At 41.9% G+C, this 14895-nt stretch overlaps 1 protein-coding gene across 1 annotated transcript in view; it reads left to right on the top strand.

Moving 5' to 3' along the window:
* The first annotated feature begins 2735 nt into the window (after positions 1-2735).
* Positions 2736-14895, top strand: part of LOC102218084 (potassium/sodium hyperpolarization-activated cyclic nucleotide-gated channel 2-like) — a 41419-nt gene continuing 29259 nt past the window's right edge. The window contains exons 1-3 of the mRNA XM_023335703.1: positions 2736-3946; positions 7154-7577; positions 11087-11248. Coding sequence (XP_023191471.1) covers positions 2778-3946; positions 7154-7577; positions 11087-11248 — 1755 coding nt within the window. The 5' untranslated portion in view covers positions 2736-2777. The remainder of the gene's footprint in view (positions 3947-7153; positions 7578-11086; positions 11249-14895) is intronic.

The following is a 14895-nucleotide window of genomic DNA, read 5'->3' as shown; positions in this document are numbered from 1 at the left end:
CATCTTCCTTATTTAGGTGAACATACTTCACTATGATCAATGAATGAACCTTATTAGGATGTGTCTCCACCTGTGTGTCAAAGCAACATGTTTCTAGGCCAGCAGCTCCACCTGCTTGCTTTATTCTGCCATCGGTCTTTGGCTATCTTTCAGTCATTTGTTGTTAACTGTGAGAGTTAGTGTGACTTTAGGTAACTAGGCAATACAACAAATCCCAGTGCAGCAACATGCTACTGACTAATTAGGCAAAGAGAAGCGGGAAGAACAGGTGGGCAGAAACAAATAAACCAAAAAAAGAAGAACAGAGATGAAGCTCAGGACTTCCCAGGGCCGATTTAAAAAAAAAAAAGGTGAACTGAAATATGAAGCAGAGAATGCTGTTTTGCAAATCTGTTTGCTGGCTTTGGCGATATTTTTTCTTTATAAATGTTAAGTGCCGGTGTTGGCTACCACAACAGTTTTTCTAAAGTCTCTAAAATCAAATCTGGGTCCAAAATTAGAGTAGATCAAAACTAGATCAGAGAAAACAGGCTAAACACTTTATCTCCGCTCTACGAGACTACTCGATTATCATGGCCTAGATGTGTAAGAACGGTGTGCTGCGGTTCCTCCGGCTTTGGCTTTCGGCACATGTGCTTTCAAAATGTGGGAGAGGAGATCCCGCTCAGTCTACTGTACTGTTTAAAACCAGCTTGATAACTTCTTATAGTGAGGGAAGGAAAGGTTCACTCAACTACAGCTTTTCTAATTTATAACTCACCTGTCACGAGGTAAATCTGTTTTCAGGCAGATCATTTGCATCTGACAACGAGGAGATTCAACATTCGTGTGTTTGGAAACTGCTCTGCTTTTGGATGGGCTGAACTGAAATGGAAATATATTTATAAAGTATTCATAAATAACTAGAATATTTCGCAGTTTGTCACAATAAACTCACCAGATGTTATGTAATGAGACTTTATGTGACTGTCCAGCATAAAGTAGTTCATAACTGCGAAGTGAAAGGTGGCGGCATCAGAGCCAGTGACTTCCAAAAAGCTGATAAAGGGAGTCGGGTCTGTTGCGAGGACTGCTCTGGAACCTCTGAAGATCAATGTAGGACACTTCGTAAAATGAAGAACATAACAGGCAACCCTGGACATCTTCACAATGCTGTGATGCAACAACAGAGTGTCTTCAGTAAAAGGATGCTTACAGATCTGCTGCAACACAGACTCCAACAGACCAGTCCCAACCTCAGCCATCACAATCTAAAACGACTCTTTGTAGTTTGACTTGCAAAATCATTTAATTCCCCTTTGGAATTAATAAATCATCATGTTTAGGAACATTGCCGTGTTATTGTTCTGTCATTTAAAGTGTTTTGCAAGTAGGTGTTGCTCTAACCCAACATGTCATGTGACAAACTGCAGTTTGGGTCTATTGCGGTTGCTTTCTGCATCCGATTCCTTCTCATCATTCTTCCATAAGGTCAGATTCTCCAGCGTATAAATAGGAGTTTTCCTGTTGTTCTTCTCCTGAGTTGCCATGGGCCTCTTAACTGCTTCTCTGTTCCACCTTTGTTTGGATGTTTATCATTCAATTCTACTTTAACTTTGCTTCTTATCTCTGTGTTTGTTTTCCTCCCGTCTTGATGATGGTGCCTGTTTGATGATGTTCTCCAACAAACCTCCGAGACGTCGCCAGAACTGCTGGATTTAAATTGAGATGCAATCAGATGGACTCTATTTACGCATTAGGTGGCTTTTTGTTTCACTAGATTATATTTTGAGGGGAAAAGAGTAAAGTGAGGATGACATGAATGCATATAACACTTTGCAGAATTACTTTAGGGGAAAAAAATAGAATGTTTTTCCTTCCAATACTTCATGAAATTTCATAAAACAAATATTGGAGTTTGTTGTTGTAACAGGATCAAATGGGGAAAAGCCTTTGCAGGGCTATGTAGTTGATAGGGACAAATCTTGTAAGCACAATTTTCAGTAGTTAATGAACATTCTGGTGATCAGCAATGCCACTGCAATATCTCCCAACAAAAAAAAAAAAAAGAAAAGCCTAATATGGATGACAAAAGCCCAGCATTAAGTTCAATGGCTTGATCTGCATCCTGAGTGAACTTCAGTAATGAACTGCAGGAACAATTTACAAATACAGATGCAAGTTTTGCTTTAATTTATCGGATTTTTCAGGCCGCCAAACCCTCAATGATTTGACCTTCTCCTTACGCTTCTGCTTGTGACCATCTGCTTTGGGTCAGAATAGAGAGATGTAGCCCCTAGAGGGCGCTAAACACATGCCTGGGGTACCATCGACCAAAGGAAATTGCTATAGTCAAAAACGGGGGTAAAAAAACGAGTTAATGTGAACGTTCATTAACACGTTTTGATTCAGCGGTTTTTTGTTAGCTGGTTATATGTTGAAATGTATTCAGGTCATTCTTTCAGGTTCGCATTCAATCTTTAAGTCGAGACAAGCGTGAGCTGGAAACCTCCTTTAAAGTTCGGTGATCTGTGCAGGATCTACCTGTAGTTCTAATTAGTCTAGATTTCGGTAAACGGCTCGTTTAGAATGGTGCTTTGTGGACAGGTGACCGAGGGGAGAAGTGCAATAGTTTGAAAAAAAAAAGAAGAAAGAAGTCACGTCCAACCCTCCCTTTCTTAGTCCCTCCTTTCTCCCACTGTCCCTTTTCTTCTGCATCCCCCGCCCCCCCTCCCCACCCCTCGCTGGCTGGCCTTTCTCAAAGATAATTGGAGGCAAAACTCGATACGCTCAATGTCATGGACAGGAATGAGGTCTCACCGGCGTCTGCTGCCACCGTGAAAAAGAAGGCGGTGGGCGGCAGCGGGTGCAGCCGCATCAGCGCACCCAAGGCAGCCCCATCCAAATGCTCCAGAAGCCCCAGCGGACAGAATTGCTTGAACCCCGGCGCAGCCAGCGGTAGCCAGCCCGGATTGACCAGCGACGTCGTGATGGATGAGACGGAGGAAGGAGAAGAGGAGTCCAGGTTTCAGCATCCGCGGCTGCGCCGAGCCGGGGGGAGCGGCAGCAGCGGAGGTGGTGGAGGAGGAGGAGGCGGCAGTATCAGGATGAAGAACTTTACGCCAGGAGGGGGAGCCGCGTCCTCGGCTTTCAGGAGAAACTCCAACAAGGAGCTCTGCCTTACGCACACAGAGGACGTTCCCTCCGCCTCACGGCCCACTGCTGCCTCCAGAGCGACCGAGACACCCTGTCCGGGCGATGCTGCCCAACGCGGCGAGACCTGCGGAGCGTCTGGGGCGGAGGCGTCGGAATCTGCGGTCGGGGTAGAGGTTTCCAACGCGACAGCGGGTGATGGTCGCAGCGGAGTCGCTCCAGCATCCAGCATGAAATGCAACAAAAACGGAGAATGCAGAAGGGACTCAGGTACCGGGAGCCTGCGCTCAATAATCCCCAAGCAGGAGAAGCAGACAGCGGGATCGGGGAGAGCCGAGGACGGAGGCGCTGCCAAGCGGGGAGCCTGTAACTCGACCACCGCCAGTATGGACGGCTCGATCACGCCAGGCGGGTCTCTAACCGGAGGGCAAGGAGGGGAGAGCGCCAACCCGGGCGCCACCCCCGTGTCCAGCGGTGTGCCCGAGAAAAAGGACTCCAAGGTGTCCTTCTCCAACGCGCCGAGCCGGAAAGCCTCCTCCTCGCTGCACGGCCCGACCCAGACTCAGACCCAGCAGCCGAGGAACTCTGTAACTTTCCAGAAACAGGAGGATGGACCGCCGATTGTGGCCGCCGAGGATGCAGAACCTCGGGGCAGCCAAGCCAGCTTCATGCAGCGGCAGTTCAGTAGCATGCTGCAGCCTGGAGTTAACAAATTCTCCCTGCGCATGTATGGCAGTCAGAAAGCAGTCGAGAAGGAGCAGGAGAGGGTAAAATCAGCTGGAAACTGGATTATACACCCTTATAGCGATTTCAGGTAAGAGACGGGGCTGCCATTGGTTGAAGCGATGAGAGGCCCGCAAAGGTCCTCATCTACAACTTACTTTACACCTGAGTGCAGTGGAAGCGCAGGAAACACATGCATTGTTACCGTCCAGCGCTACCTGCGGCTGATTTGGCATTTCAAACGTATCTGCATACAATTTACCAAAGAGACGCCGTCAACAGCACATACCCCCCACCACCCCACGAAACAACCTGTTGTCAGGCACTTTAGCGAAGAGTGTCCTCTCAAGGTTGTAAACAAATCCTGTTGCAGTCGGAACAATAGCTTGTCTGGGGTGTTTTCGCAAGCCAGGCCTGCTATTACATCTCGACTTTTCACAGCCCGACGCTCACACACATTCATCAAAGAAGGCAGCGCTCCGACGAGATTTATTGCTCATCACGCAAAAAAAAAAAAAAAAAAAAAATGTCTTTATTGCAATAAGAAGGCGGCTAATGATCGCGGTAACATCGGCTCTGCGACAGGAGCCGTGCTGACAGGATGTAGGGTAGATGGGAGTGCATGCATGTGTCTACGCGATGCACTCAGTAACGGAATGTCACCTTGAGCCAAGTGTGCGAAAAAAAAAAGAAAAAACCCAAGCGTGCTCGCTGGAGACAGATCCGCCCGAATGACTCCGGGATGCTGCCGTTTATCGATGGATGCGCCCTGTTTGACTTGCGGAGAACCCCGTCTGGAGATCCAGCGGCTATTTCGTTATTCAAATATATATATATATATATATATTTGGATAGAAAGAGCGCTCTGTGTGATTAACGTCCTCCCGTGAACGCGTTTTATTTGATGAAAGGTATTGGGGGTTAGAAAAGCGGCGGGTTTTATTAATGTGGGCTGAAACCCGGCTGAGGATCAGCACCACAGGGAGTGGACAGCTCCCCTCCTTCTTTCTCGGCACCATTCATGTTTGGCCCACTTGTATCACATAACGCCGAGTCAGATGAGCACTAAAAGCCAAACTTGAAAACAACTGTCCGGATATAATTCGATGACGAGTCACTTAAGAGATCCCTCACACCCACACAATGAGACGTTTCGGCTGCTCGCCCCCTTCTCCCCGCCTCTCACGCCGTTTCTTATTCTCATTAAGGCTCAGCAGCAAAGTTGCATCAAATATTATCTTCGTGGCGTGTATTTATTTTGCAGGAAGCAGAGCTTGTTGCATAAGTCGCAGTGTAATGACTCAGCGCTGCACCTGTCCTGCAGAGCTTCCTCTGACGGGCTGAAACCTCACGCCTTTTCTCCTCCATCCCCATCTCCAGACCCTTACATCACCACTATTTACGCGATTTGCCTGATAAAATAAACTAAACTCATTCTGGCAACACTTGATTACCAGTTCCCCCCCCCTATTAGTTGTGCTGCTTTGTTCTAAATTGATGTTTAATTATGGTAAAATGTTGTAAATCACATGGCTCTATTGACATCAGACATTGGGCAACTGATAATAGTTTTTTAAACGTTTTTATCTGCGTTTTTCTGACTGCTTTTCCCTTTTTTCTTGCCGTTTTTTCACCAAACTTTTCATTTAAGTGTTTACGTCTGTTCTATATAATTGTAACAAAAGCAATAGAGTTAAATGTGATTTTTTAAAGGAAGCATTGGCAACGCTAAGACACTAATTTACTGGAAAAAAAAAAAAAAAGTTTGGCCTATTTCAAAAACAACAAAAGAAGAACAATCAGTCTGGTTTATATCTTTGATTGCTACCAGGAGGGCTTTCTATTCTGTCCATTTCCCTAAGAAACCTACTTAGTTTATGCCTTTTTAAAATTTATTCTACCTATTTTATCAATTGAGTTCCGAAAATAAAACACAATAAAACACATGCAATGAAGATGACTCCAGAGATGCACCAATCCATTGACTAATCATTGAAAAGGGACAGTTTTCACTTAATTAACTTTTTTGCCTGTTAACTGGCAGGTCAAATCCAGACAATCATTCCATTAAACGCATCAAAATGTCAGACAGTACAGGATTCAGTCTTTAAACACATGCAGATGTGCTTTGAAGGACATTTTATTACTTGGTGAAAATCAGCTGAAGGTGTGAGTTGTGCTTTTGTTGCTTATATGGAGATAAACTTGCAATTTCTTCCTTTTTGAGTTGGAATCAGAAGGACTATCTCTATCAAACGAGCCGAAGCCCTCCTTTTTGTCTTTATTTGTGTGTTAGACATTAGTGAAATGCAACTGGTCGAAATTGTAACCAGCAGGTCAGGCCTCAGACAGAAAAACTTAGAAATTGTTATTAACCAAGAAAAGAACAATAAAGTCTCTCCCTCCTGTGCTGCATTTTACAAACATAAGAATAAAAATAAAAACTTGTGCAATTTTCTGGCAGCAGAGAAGGTGAACGATGACAATGTAAAAAAACAAACAAACAAACAATCAAGGTTAGGTGAAGCAGAATGTACTTACTTTAAAATCATTGGAAAAATCAGATAAAGACTGAAAAAAACTAAATTTTTCCCATTTAAAGTTATTTCATTACTTAACTACTATGCATAATAAAATACATACATCAAGCATGGCATTATGACCAATACAGGCACATTGACTGCAACACAATGTGCATTCTTTCTGTCAGAAGCAGGATTAACTTCCTGAGCATTATTAGCTACAGTAGCTCATCTGTTGCATTGGACCACAAAAGTCAGTTTTTGCTTCCCAAGTGCATCAGTGAGCCTGTGACGGACTCACCACTCTTCCTTACGTTGACCAAAGTTATTAGATATTGATAGCAGTAGATTGGGAACACTGTGCAGGAGCTGCAGTTTTGTAGATGTTCTCACTGACCCAGCTGTGTAGCCGTCACAGTTTGGTCATTATGGATCCTGCTCAAATGATTATATTTTTCAACATCTTTGAGGATAACATGCTAAATAATTTATCCTACCACTCACAAGTGCGACGACAAGTAGAAAATCATTGTTATTTGGTCCATTTAAGTGGTCATAATGTTATGCTTGGTGAGAGCAGCTACTAAGTTAGCTTTACTAATCATAAATATTTGCATTTCTAGGCAGGGAACGATTAAATATTGCACTTTGCTCCTGGTTTTCCATCCTGAGTTTATAACTTTTCTTTTCTTGCCTAATCTGACTCTGTGTTTGTCTCGCTCTTCTTCCCCTCACTGTGGCACGCCCGGCGTTGCTCACCACTCCAAACGACTCAGGTTCTATTGGGATTTTACAATGTTGCTGTTCATGGTGGGCAACCTGATCATCATCCCCGTGGGCATCACTTTTTTCAAAGATGAAACCACAACGCCCTGGATCATCTTCAACGTTGTCTCCGACACCTTCTTCCTCATGGACCTGGTGCTCAACTTTCGCACTGGAATCATCATCGAGGACAACTCAGACATCATTTTGGACCCTGAAACTATAAAGAAGAAGTACCTAAAAACTTGGTTTATTGTAGACTTTATCTCCTCCATCCCGGTGGATTACATATTCCTCATAGTGGAGAAAGGGATCGACTCGGAGGTGTACAAGACGGCTCGGGCCCTGAGGATTGTCCGCTTTACCAAGATCCTAAGTCTTCTGAGGCTGCTGAGGCTCTCCAGATTAATACGCTACATTCACCAGTGGGAAGAGGTAAGAACACGTTTGTAGAGTTGCACTTATTGATTATAATGCTGACAGACACAGAGGACAGCGTGTCCCTTGTAGTTTAGGATAAGAGGTCTCTGATTTGTCTCCAATATGCTGGTCCTGGCTCACGACCAAGTGGACAATCTGCCTCTCAATCTGCTCCAAGTAGCCTGCTCTCCTTCACCTGAAGGCGGCTTTATTGATGCTGTCACTTGCCAACTTGAGAAAAACAGGTTCCTGACAAATACAAGAATAAAAGGAATTTGGAGCACTGACAAAAAAAAAACAAAAAACAGGGTCCATGGCACATCTGCCTCGGTGACCTTGCAGTCCTGCCCGTGGCAACAGGCAGTCTAATAAGCAGCCTATTATCAGGGCAAACATAGTTAATCAATTAAGGCACCACAGGTGGAGCAGCAGAGGTGGAGGATAATGATAATATTCAGCACTGCAGGGGCCATTGGCTGTGATTAGACATGTCACAAATTAATTACAAACTGCACCACCGATCAAATGACCGAGGAATTTATAGACCCAAATACGAAAAACTACATTATGGGAACATATGTAAATAAAAAAACAAAAAAACAAATGCTGTAAGGGAACGAGTGTGACATACACAGGGCTACTCTAGCTAGCAGTTGTTTTGCAGAACAAATTCCTTGTTGGAGTTTTCTGTTAAATATTTGTAACGTGCTTATAATACAAAAGCAACACAACTAAAAATATGACTCATCTATACACTAAGAAATTATTTTCTTTAAAAAAATCTTTCTGTAACCTTATGTAGATTTCTGAAAAGTGCTTAACAAAGAAAGCTGTTTGGAAGATTTTACTGAACAGAATTTAAAAATCACAATTAGAAGAATTTCTGCTTCTAGGAATACACAAAGTGCTCTAAGGAGTTTTCTACAAAAACTGTTTTGTTTTTGTCCTGACATGATTTCAGGGAGGTGGTGGTCTATTACAAACTCTCACTGTGTATTTGTAATGGACCCTCACCTACAAGGGTCTTGAATGTTCGAATATAAAGAGACTCCACAGATTTATATTTATATTATTTATATTAATAGGCCCTAAACATAGATTATTGGGTGGCTGGATGGTTACTTTGAGACCAGACACTCAGATCAAATATGAAAAATGACATTAAATTTAAAATTAATATTTCAAATGTCAATTTTTTTCTAGCATCATAATGCATTTATCTATTATCTTTATAAAAAAAACACATTTAAAACACTTTTACAACTTATGGAAGAATCTAATATTCCAAAAATATTTATTTTTGTATTCATTCAATAACTTCAGTCTAAATTCTGAGCTTATTATTATTATTATTACACTTTTTAAGAGACAAAAAAAAGGAAATTATGACTGTTGTCCTACTGTTTAGAGATAAATCTAATTTATTAAACTTGCTAAGTTTAGTTCATTAGTAGTTGCGTCACAGATTTTATCCACTTCATAGATAATCAGCGTACAGAGGAGGGCCAGGATCATGACACACACCTGGAAGATTAATAAAGAACAAACTAAAGAAAGAGGCGGCTTTAAACTATTACTTGTGAGATTCCTGTTTAATATAGATAAGCATTAATAACTACAACAGACTGTTAAGAATCGCTTAGGGAGGATTCAAGCAATAATGACTTCTCTCACAGATTACATTTAGAGTTTTGAGATGAGGATATTTAGATTTAGTGTTTTACCTGTAATATTTCCATTAGCAAATACTGTCAGCAGGTCTGGTGGATGCAAACCAATTAAAATATCAATTTAATTCATTTCAATACAATTCAGTTTATTATTTAAAGAAGCAAATGTCCTTTCAAGGCACAAGTTATTTCAATTTAGTCACACAAACATTCAAATTGATCCTACTCATCAAACAGTGCATAAAGCTCAGTCAACTTGCAGGTCGGTAGCTTATTCCCTTGTCTCTCAAATGAGATTTTAAAAAGGCATTCTTCCATGAAGGAGAGGTTCGACTGTATTTCCTCATGAATTCAGAATCTCAAGTTTTAATACTGCAAGAACACAAAGTATTGCAACTTCTAAAAATGTCAACACAGCTGATTTATTTTCTTTCTTGACCTTACATTAAGGAAATTGTCTTCATCAGGACAATTATTTCAAAAGAAGACATGAAAAGTCATTAAATTTGATGTTGTACTACGAGTTATGGGCAGAATGGTGTTCCTCCTTGGAGTACATCCTTCTTTGAAGGAGAGCCTCAGTCTGGGACACAAGCGGTCCGGTGGAGTCATGAGATCACTCCACTCTTCGTCTGTGGCACCGTCGGCAGGCCGGCGTTGGCATTTTGCAGCAGTAACGGCACAGTGGGGCTCGGCTGCTCACTTGACCTTTGGATAATTGGATTTCTGAAGATGTGATGTGATAGCACGCACACTGATACACACATAGCGTTGCATGACGGGAACTGATACAAGGCATGCATGGGAAATGAGGGAAGATTGGATGTTGAGCCAGTTGTTGAGATGGTGCAGGAAACGGTCAGTTCATATTTCTGGTTTTTGAACTCATCTTTTCTGTGCTACATGGAGGATTTGGGAAATTGGGCTTGAAGCAATTTTTAGTCTTTCAAGCATTTTAGAGCTGTCCATGGCACTGAACGTCTTCAGTAAGTAAGACAACACAGCTGCGTGCAGCACAGTGTCACCTCGTGCGTCCTGATGAAACACGACCACGCTCTCCATTTTTTCAGTTCCTGACAGATAGAAGCTGACAGTGAAAACCTCATAAAGGTTAAAGCTGCATTTAGAAAGATCAGTGCATGTGATTCATGTCCAGTTTTGTTCTCCTTCACTCCTATCACCAAGTATCACTTCTCTGTGCGGCACTGAGTAAGAAATGACCCACTTCCTTCGGAGTCGACTCCGTCAGACAGTCACACGTGTTTTCCTGCGAACGGGGGCCGTCAGCATCACACGTTTACACCTCTTGCTAAATTATTTTTGCATCCAGGCAAACTAAGCAGCGTCATGGCGAGGTTTCTTCGGGTCATTTGGGGGATGATTAGATGATTGACCTAACGGGCTGCTCAGAGGCTGAGGGTGATTGATGCTTGAGACGACCCAGACTATCAGTTCTTCAGGATCACGATGGTCCCTGTCCATCACTCTGTGGATGAGTGCAAGTTTATGTGCTGACATATCTGTCTCTGCCGTTAGTTGGATCGTTGTGCTGGCAGGCTTGCGTGAGTGCAGCATGGCTGTGACTGGAGCCTGTGCGTGATGGAGACTCTGACTGATGTAACGTATCTCTGTGTGAAAAGTGTCTTGCCCGCTCCTGCTGCGTTTGAGCTAGGACTGATGGTCCATCACTCCCTCTGATCATTAATCAAACCTGGCTTGATCCAGAATAGTTGAATGTGATGCCAGTTTGCAAAACAGCGATTGAAGGCTCTCGGTTTGATTTACTCTGCCTTTCTTTTCCTTATACTTCAAATATGCTTTCACTCCTATTCGCGTTTTATGGTCACACTCCAGATCTTCCATATGACCTACGACCTGGCCAGCGCGGTGATGCGGATCATCAACCTGATCGGCATGATGCTGCTGTTGTGCCACTGGGACGGCTGCCTACAGTTCCTGGTCCCCATGCTGCAGGACTTCCCTTCAGACTGCTGGGTTTCCCTTAACAAGATGGAGGTATGTGTGAGAGAGAGAATCAGGTCTGTGTGAAAAGTGTCAAAGTTATTTTCCTAACAATAAGCGGAATAACTAATTTAAACGGTGAGAGGGGAAAACTGCACAAAACCAGGATGTCTGATTCTTCTACATCTGCTGAAGGGTGAAAAAACATCTTCTATTATGCAAAAGGGGCCACACCTCTTGAACTCTTTCAAGGTTTTAATGAAGTTTTATTTTTGTGATGAACCAACATAAAGCAGTTTGTCATTGTGCAGTGAAGGGAATTAGATGGTTTTCAAAACCTTTTACACAAAAAATGTAGAAGACGTGGCTTGTTTTTACTTTAGTATGACAGAGTTGCCCCCAAATAAAACCTTAATTACAAAAACCAATGACCTGTAGAAGTCAAAATATTATCAAATAATTTACATTTATGCAACTTGTCATTTCATTATTCTTATTAAACATTAGTGTACAAACAACATAATTTTTTTCAGATGTTTAAAAAAAGTGTCTCACTTCTGCGAAGGCGTGAGAGAAACATTATGTACATATTTAAGCCTACATGTATTTCTGAACCTGCATAGATGAGAGAAAACTCACAATAAATTCATATTTAATTGAAGTACATTTTTCTATTTGCACATCCTGGAGAAATATGGGTTCAAATCCATCAATAAAAGCCCAGAATTAATATAACATTCATGTCAATGATAGTAAAACTTTAAAGGTAGAGCCTGGTCAATTTAAAAATCAGCTTTATGGACCTCTATGTAATAAAGACTGATATTCAGTTTCTTCAAATTGAGACAAAAAGCTCAGAACTGGATGTACGACCTCAGATTACAGATTAAACTGTGTCTGCTTGAAACTGGAAGTAGGAGTACTCTGCATTTTTCAGTACAAATTTCTTATACGAAGAGCAATACGATGCATTCAGTACGACCCCTGAAGTACATTTAACCTGGTGTCACTGCCTGAAAATTCAGGATCTTAATTATTAAAAATGAATATCTTTTAATGAACATCATTAAAAGAGACAGAAACCTCTGCCATTTGCACCTGCTTAGCATTACATTGCTTGGTAGCATACATTATTAGTCTGGCTGATGTTTGTTGCTCATATGCTCCCACTTTTCTAACGGAGAAAATCCCTCATAACACCATGTTTTGCGGTGCCGTTTAGCCCGTGTGACAGAGAACAGTCGAAGTTTGCCAGTGAAGAAGCACAGAAAAGGAAGCTAGAGATTTAAGCGCACCTCTCGGTCCCCCCTGCGCCTCCACTTCAGTGCCGTGGGGTGATGACAGGAAAGATAAAAGGGGGGAACAGAGGGATGTGGGGAATATGGCCCGGCAGCTGGGCTCTTTGTTGCCACGTCTCTCTCTTGGAGATAAAAGCCGGTTGTTTATAGGCCTGTCTGTCATGGCTGCCTTTTACTGTGCAAGGAAAGACCACACCGACCCGGACACGAGGCAAATTGTTTTGTAAACAGATTGAGTCCCGCTTCAAGACCACTCTGAGTCGGGCAAGACTCCTCGTAAATTTCCGTGTTGAAGTTTTTCTGGCTGAGACTTCTGACTCTCTGTTTTAGGGTCTACAGATGTAACTCCTGGAGGAGACGTAATCTGATAGCAGATCCTGCATAACTGTTTGTAATGTATGCAATACTGATATGTAGATATTATATTTTCACTGAAATTGATTTAGTATGATGTTTTCATTCATGAGTTGTTTGATTAGTCTGTTAATTTGCACAAAAACTGCACTGACAAAGGACTCAGAGCGTGGAAAGATGTCATGATTTGTAGTTTTTCTTAGATTATTTAGGAGAATTGAAATGCAGGGTCATTTTTAGTGAACAAGATTATAAATTGAGAGGTTACAACAAGGAGTTCCTCGGTGCAAATCCCAGCTGGTGCCTTTTGCACACTTCATCTCTTCACATCCACAAACCTTGACATAATTGTCAAGTGGAAGCAAAAGAATACATATTTGTTTTCTTTTTTATTTGCAAAACATGTCTTAAACATGTTTCATATTTGAATTCAATCCTACACCTAATTAATACTTTCAGGAACAGCCTTTGACTGTAATTAGAGCAATAGTGGAAGCTCAGTTAGACTGGATAGAGAGCACATCTATACATAAAGGATCAATGCTTAAATTTCTCAAATGGAAATACATCTGGACTTTGACTGGTCCATTTTGATACAGGCTTTGATTTAAGGCCTCCAGTTGCAGTTTTGACTGCATGTTTAGGGTTGTGGTCCTTTATCACACTGTTTGAAGTTTTTCCCCAACCTCTAACAGGCTTTTTTGTAGGATTGCCCCGTATTTAGCTCCGTTCATCGTCTCATCTCAGCTACTGACAAACAACAAAAAACATTCCTACAGCTCAAAGGCTTTTGCAGAACACCTGGATTTATACTGAAATTAAAACATTTACTAAGTAAGGGATTTCTGAAGGCAAGTTGATGAACCTTGTTTTTTTTTGCATGGGTATCAGTAATAAGGGATTCTACATGAAAATGCACGCCTCACTGTTTATATTTTTCTTATATGCAGCTTTGGAAAAAATTAAGAGACCACTTAAAATGATCAGTTTCTCTGATTTAACATTTTAAAGGTACATGTTTGAGTAAAATGAAACTTTTGTTCTATGAACTACTGACAACATGTCTGAAATGCCAAGCAAAACTTTAGTATCTATTTGCAGAAAACGAGAAATCTTCAAAATAACAAAGAAGATGCAAAGCTTTCAGACATCAAATAATGCAAAGAAAACAAGTTCATATGCATCTAGAAACAATACTAATGTTTTAACTTGGGAAGAGTTCAGAGATAAATTCTTGGTGGAATAACCACAAGGTTTTCAATGGAGTTTCAATGGAGTGGTCTCTTAATTTTTTCCAGACTTGTATTATTTGGACATTTTTCTTTGCACACAGTTTCTTTGAACATATTTTTTCACTTCTCACGTATGAAAAAATATATAGAATCTAACTGTAAACAATTTGTAATTTGAAAGAGAAACTGATCAGGTGAAGAGCAGCTGTGTCACACCTTCATACCATTTTTATTTTACTTCAATTACACATCAAATCAAAGCGTCCCCTGTACTAATTTCTCATGCTTGACTTGTACATCTGAGTCTATTTGCCATCGTTCTGGATATAACCTTGTGCTGTGAGAGCTTAAAGAAGTGGATGCTGAAGTTTGAGGTGGACAGGTCACTGACTCCTTTAGTGCTCTCTTCGCTTCATAATCAGAGAGAGTCTCCAGAGAGCCATCGCTCTCAAACGAAAGAGACGCCATGGCACGGTGCAGGCTGCATAGAGCCACCAGAGACCACCCTCCTATTGAGTGCCTGACAACTTGTGACAGTTGCTATTGTGCTGGAGCCGGCCCTCCATCCAGCCCCGCTGCCCCCAGCGACTAGGGAAGTGTCAAGCTCAGACGCAGGAGCCATGGAGGACTTTTAGAACAACCTGTCCTCAAGTGACGTCCACCAACCAGTTAATGAAATCTGTCAAGCTTCTCCTGGCTCAGGCAGTAAAGGTTGTTTCCAACCTGCACTCTAAAAGCAGCGCCATGAAAGAGTGGCTGCCTCAGCATGCAAAGATAACCTGAATAAATACAACACACAATTTTCAAATTCTGATTT

Source organism: Xiphophorus maculatus, chromosome 6, assembly GCF_002775205.1.
Source record: "Xiphophorus maculatus strain JP 163 A chromosome 6, X_maculatus-5.0-male, whole genome shotgun sequence".
Taxonomy (NCBI): domain Eukaryota; kingdom Metazoa; phylum Chordata; class Actinopteri; order Cyprinodontiformes; family Poeciliidae; genus Xiphophorus; species Xiphophorus maculatus.
Note: the sequence above shows the minus strand (reverse complement) of the source record. Positions and strands in the feature narration are given on the sequence as shown.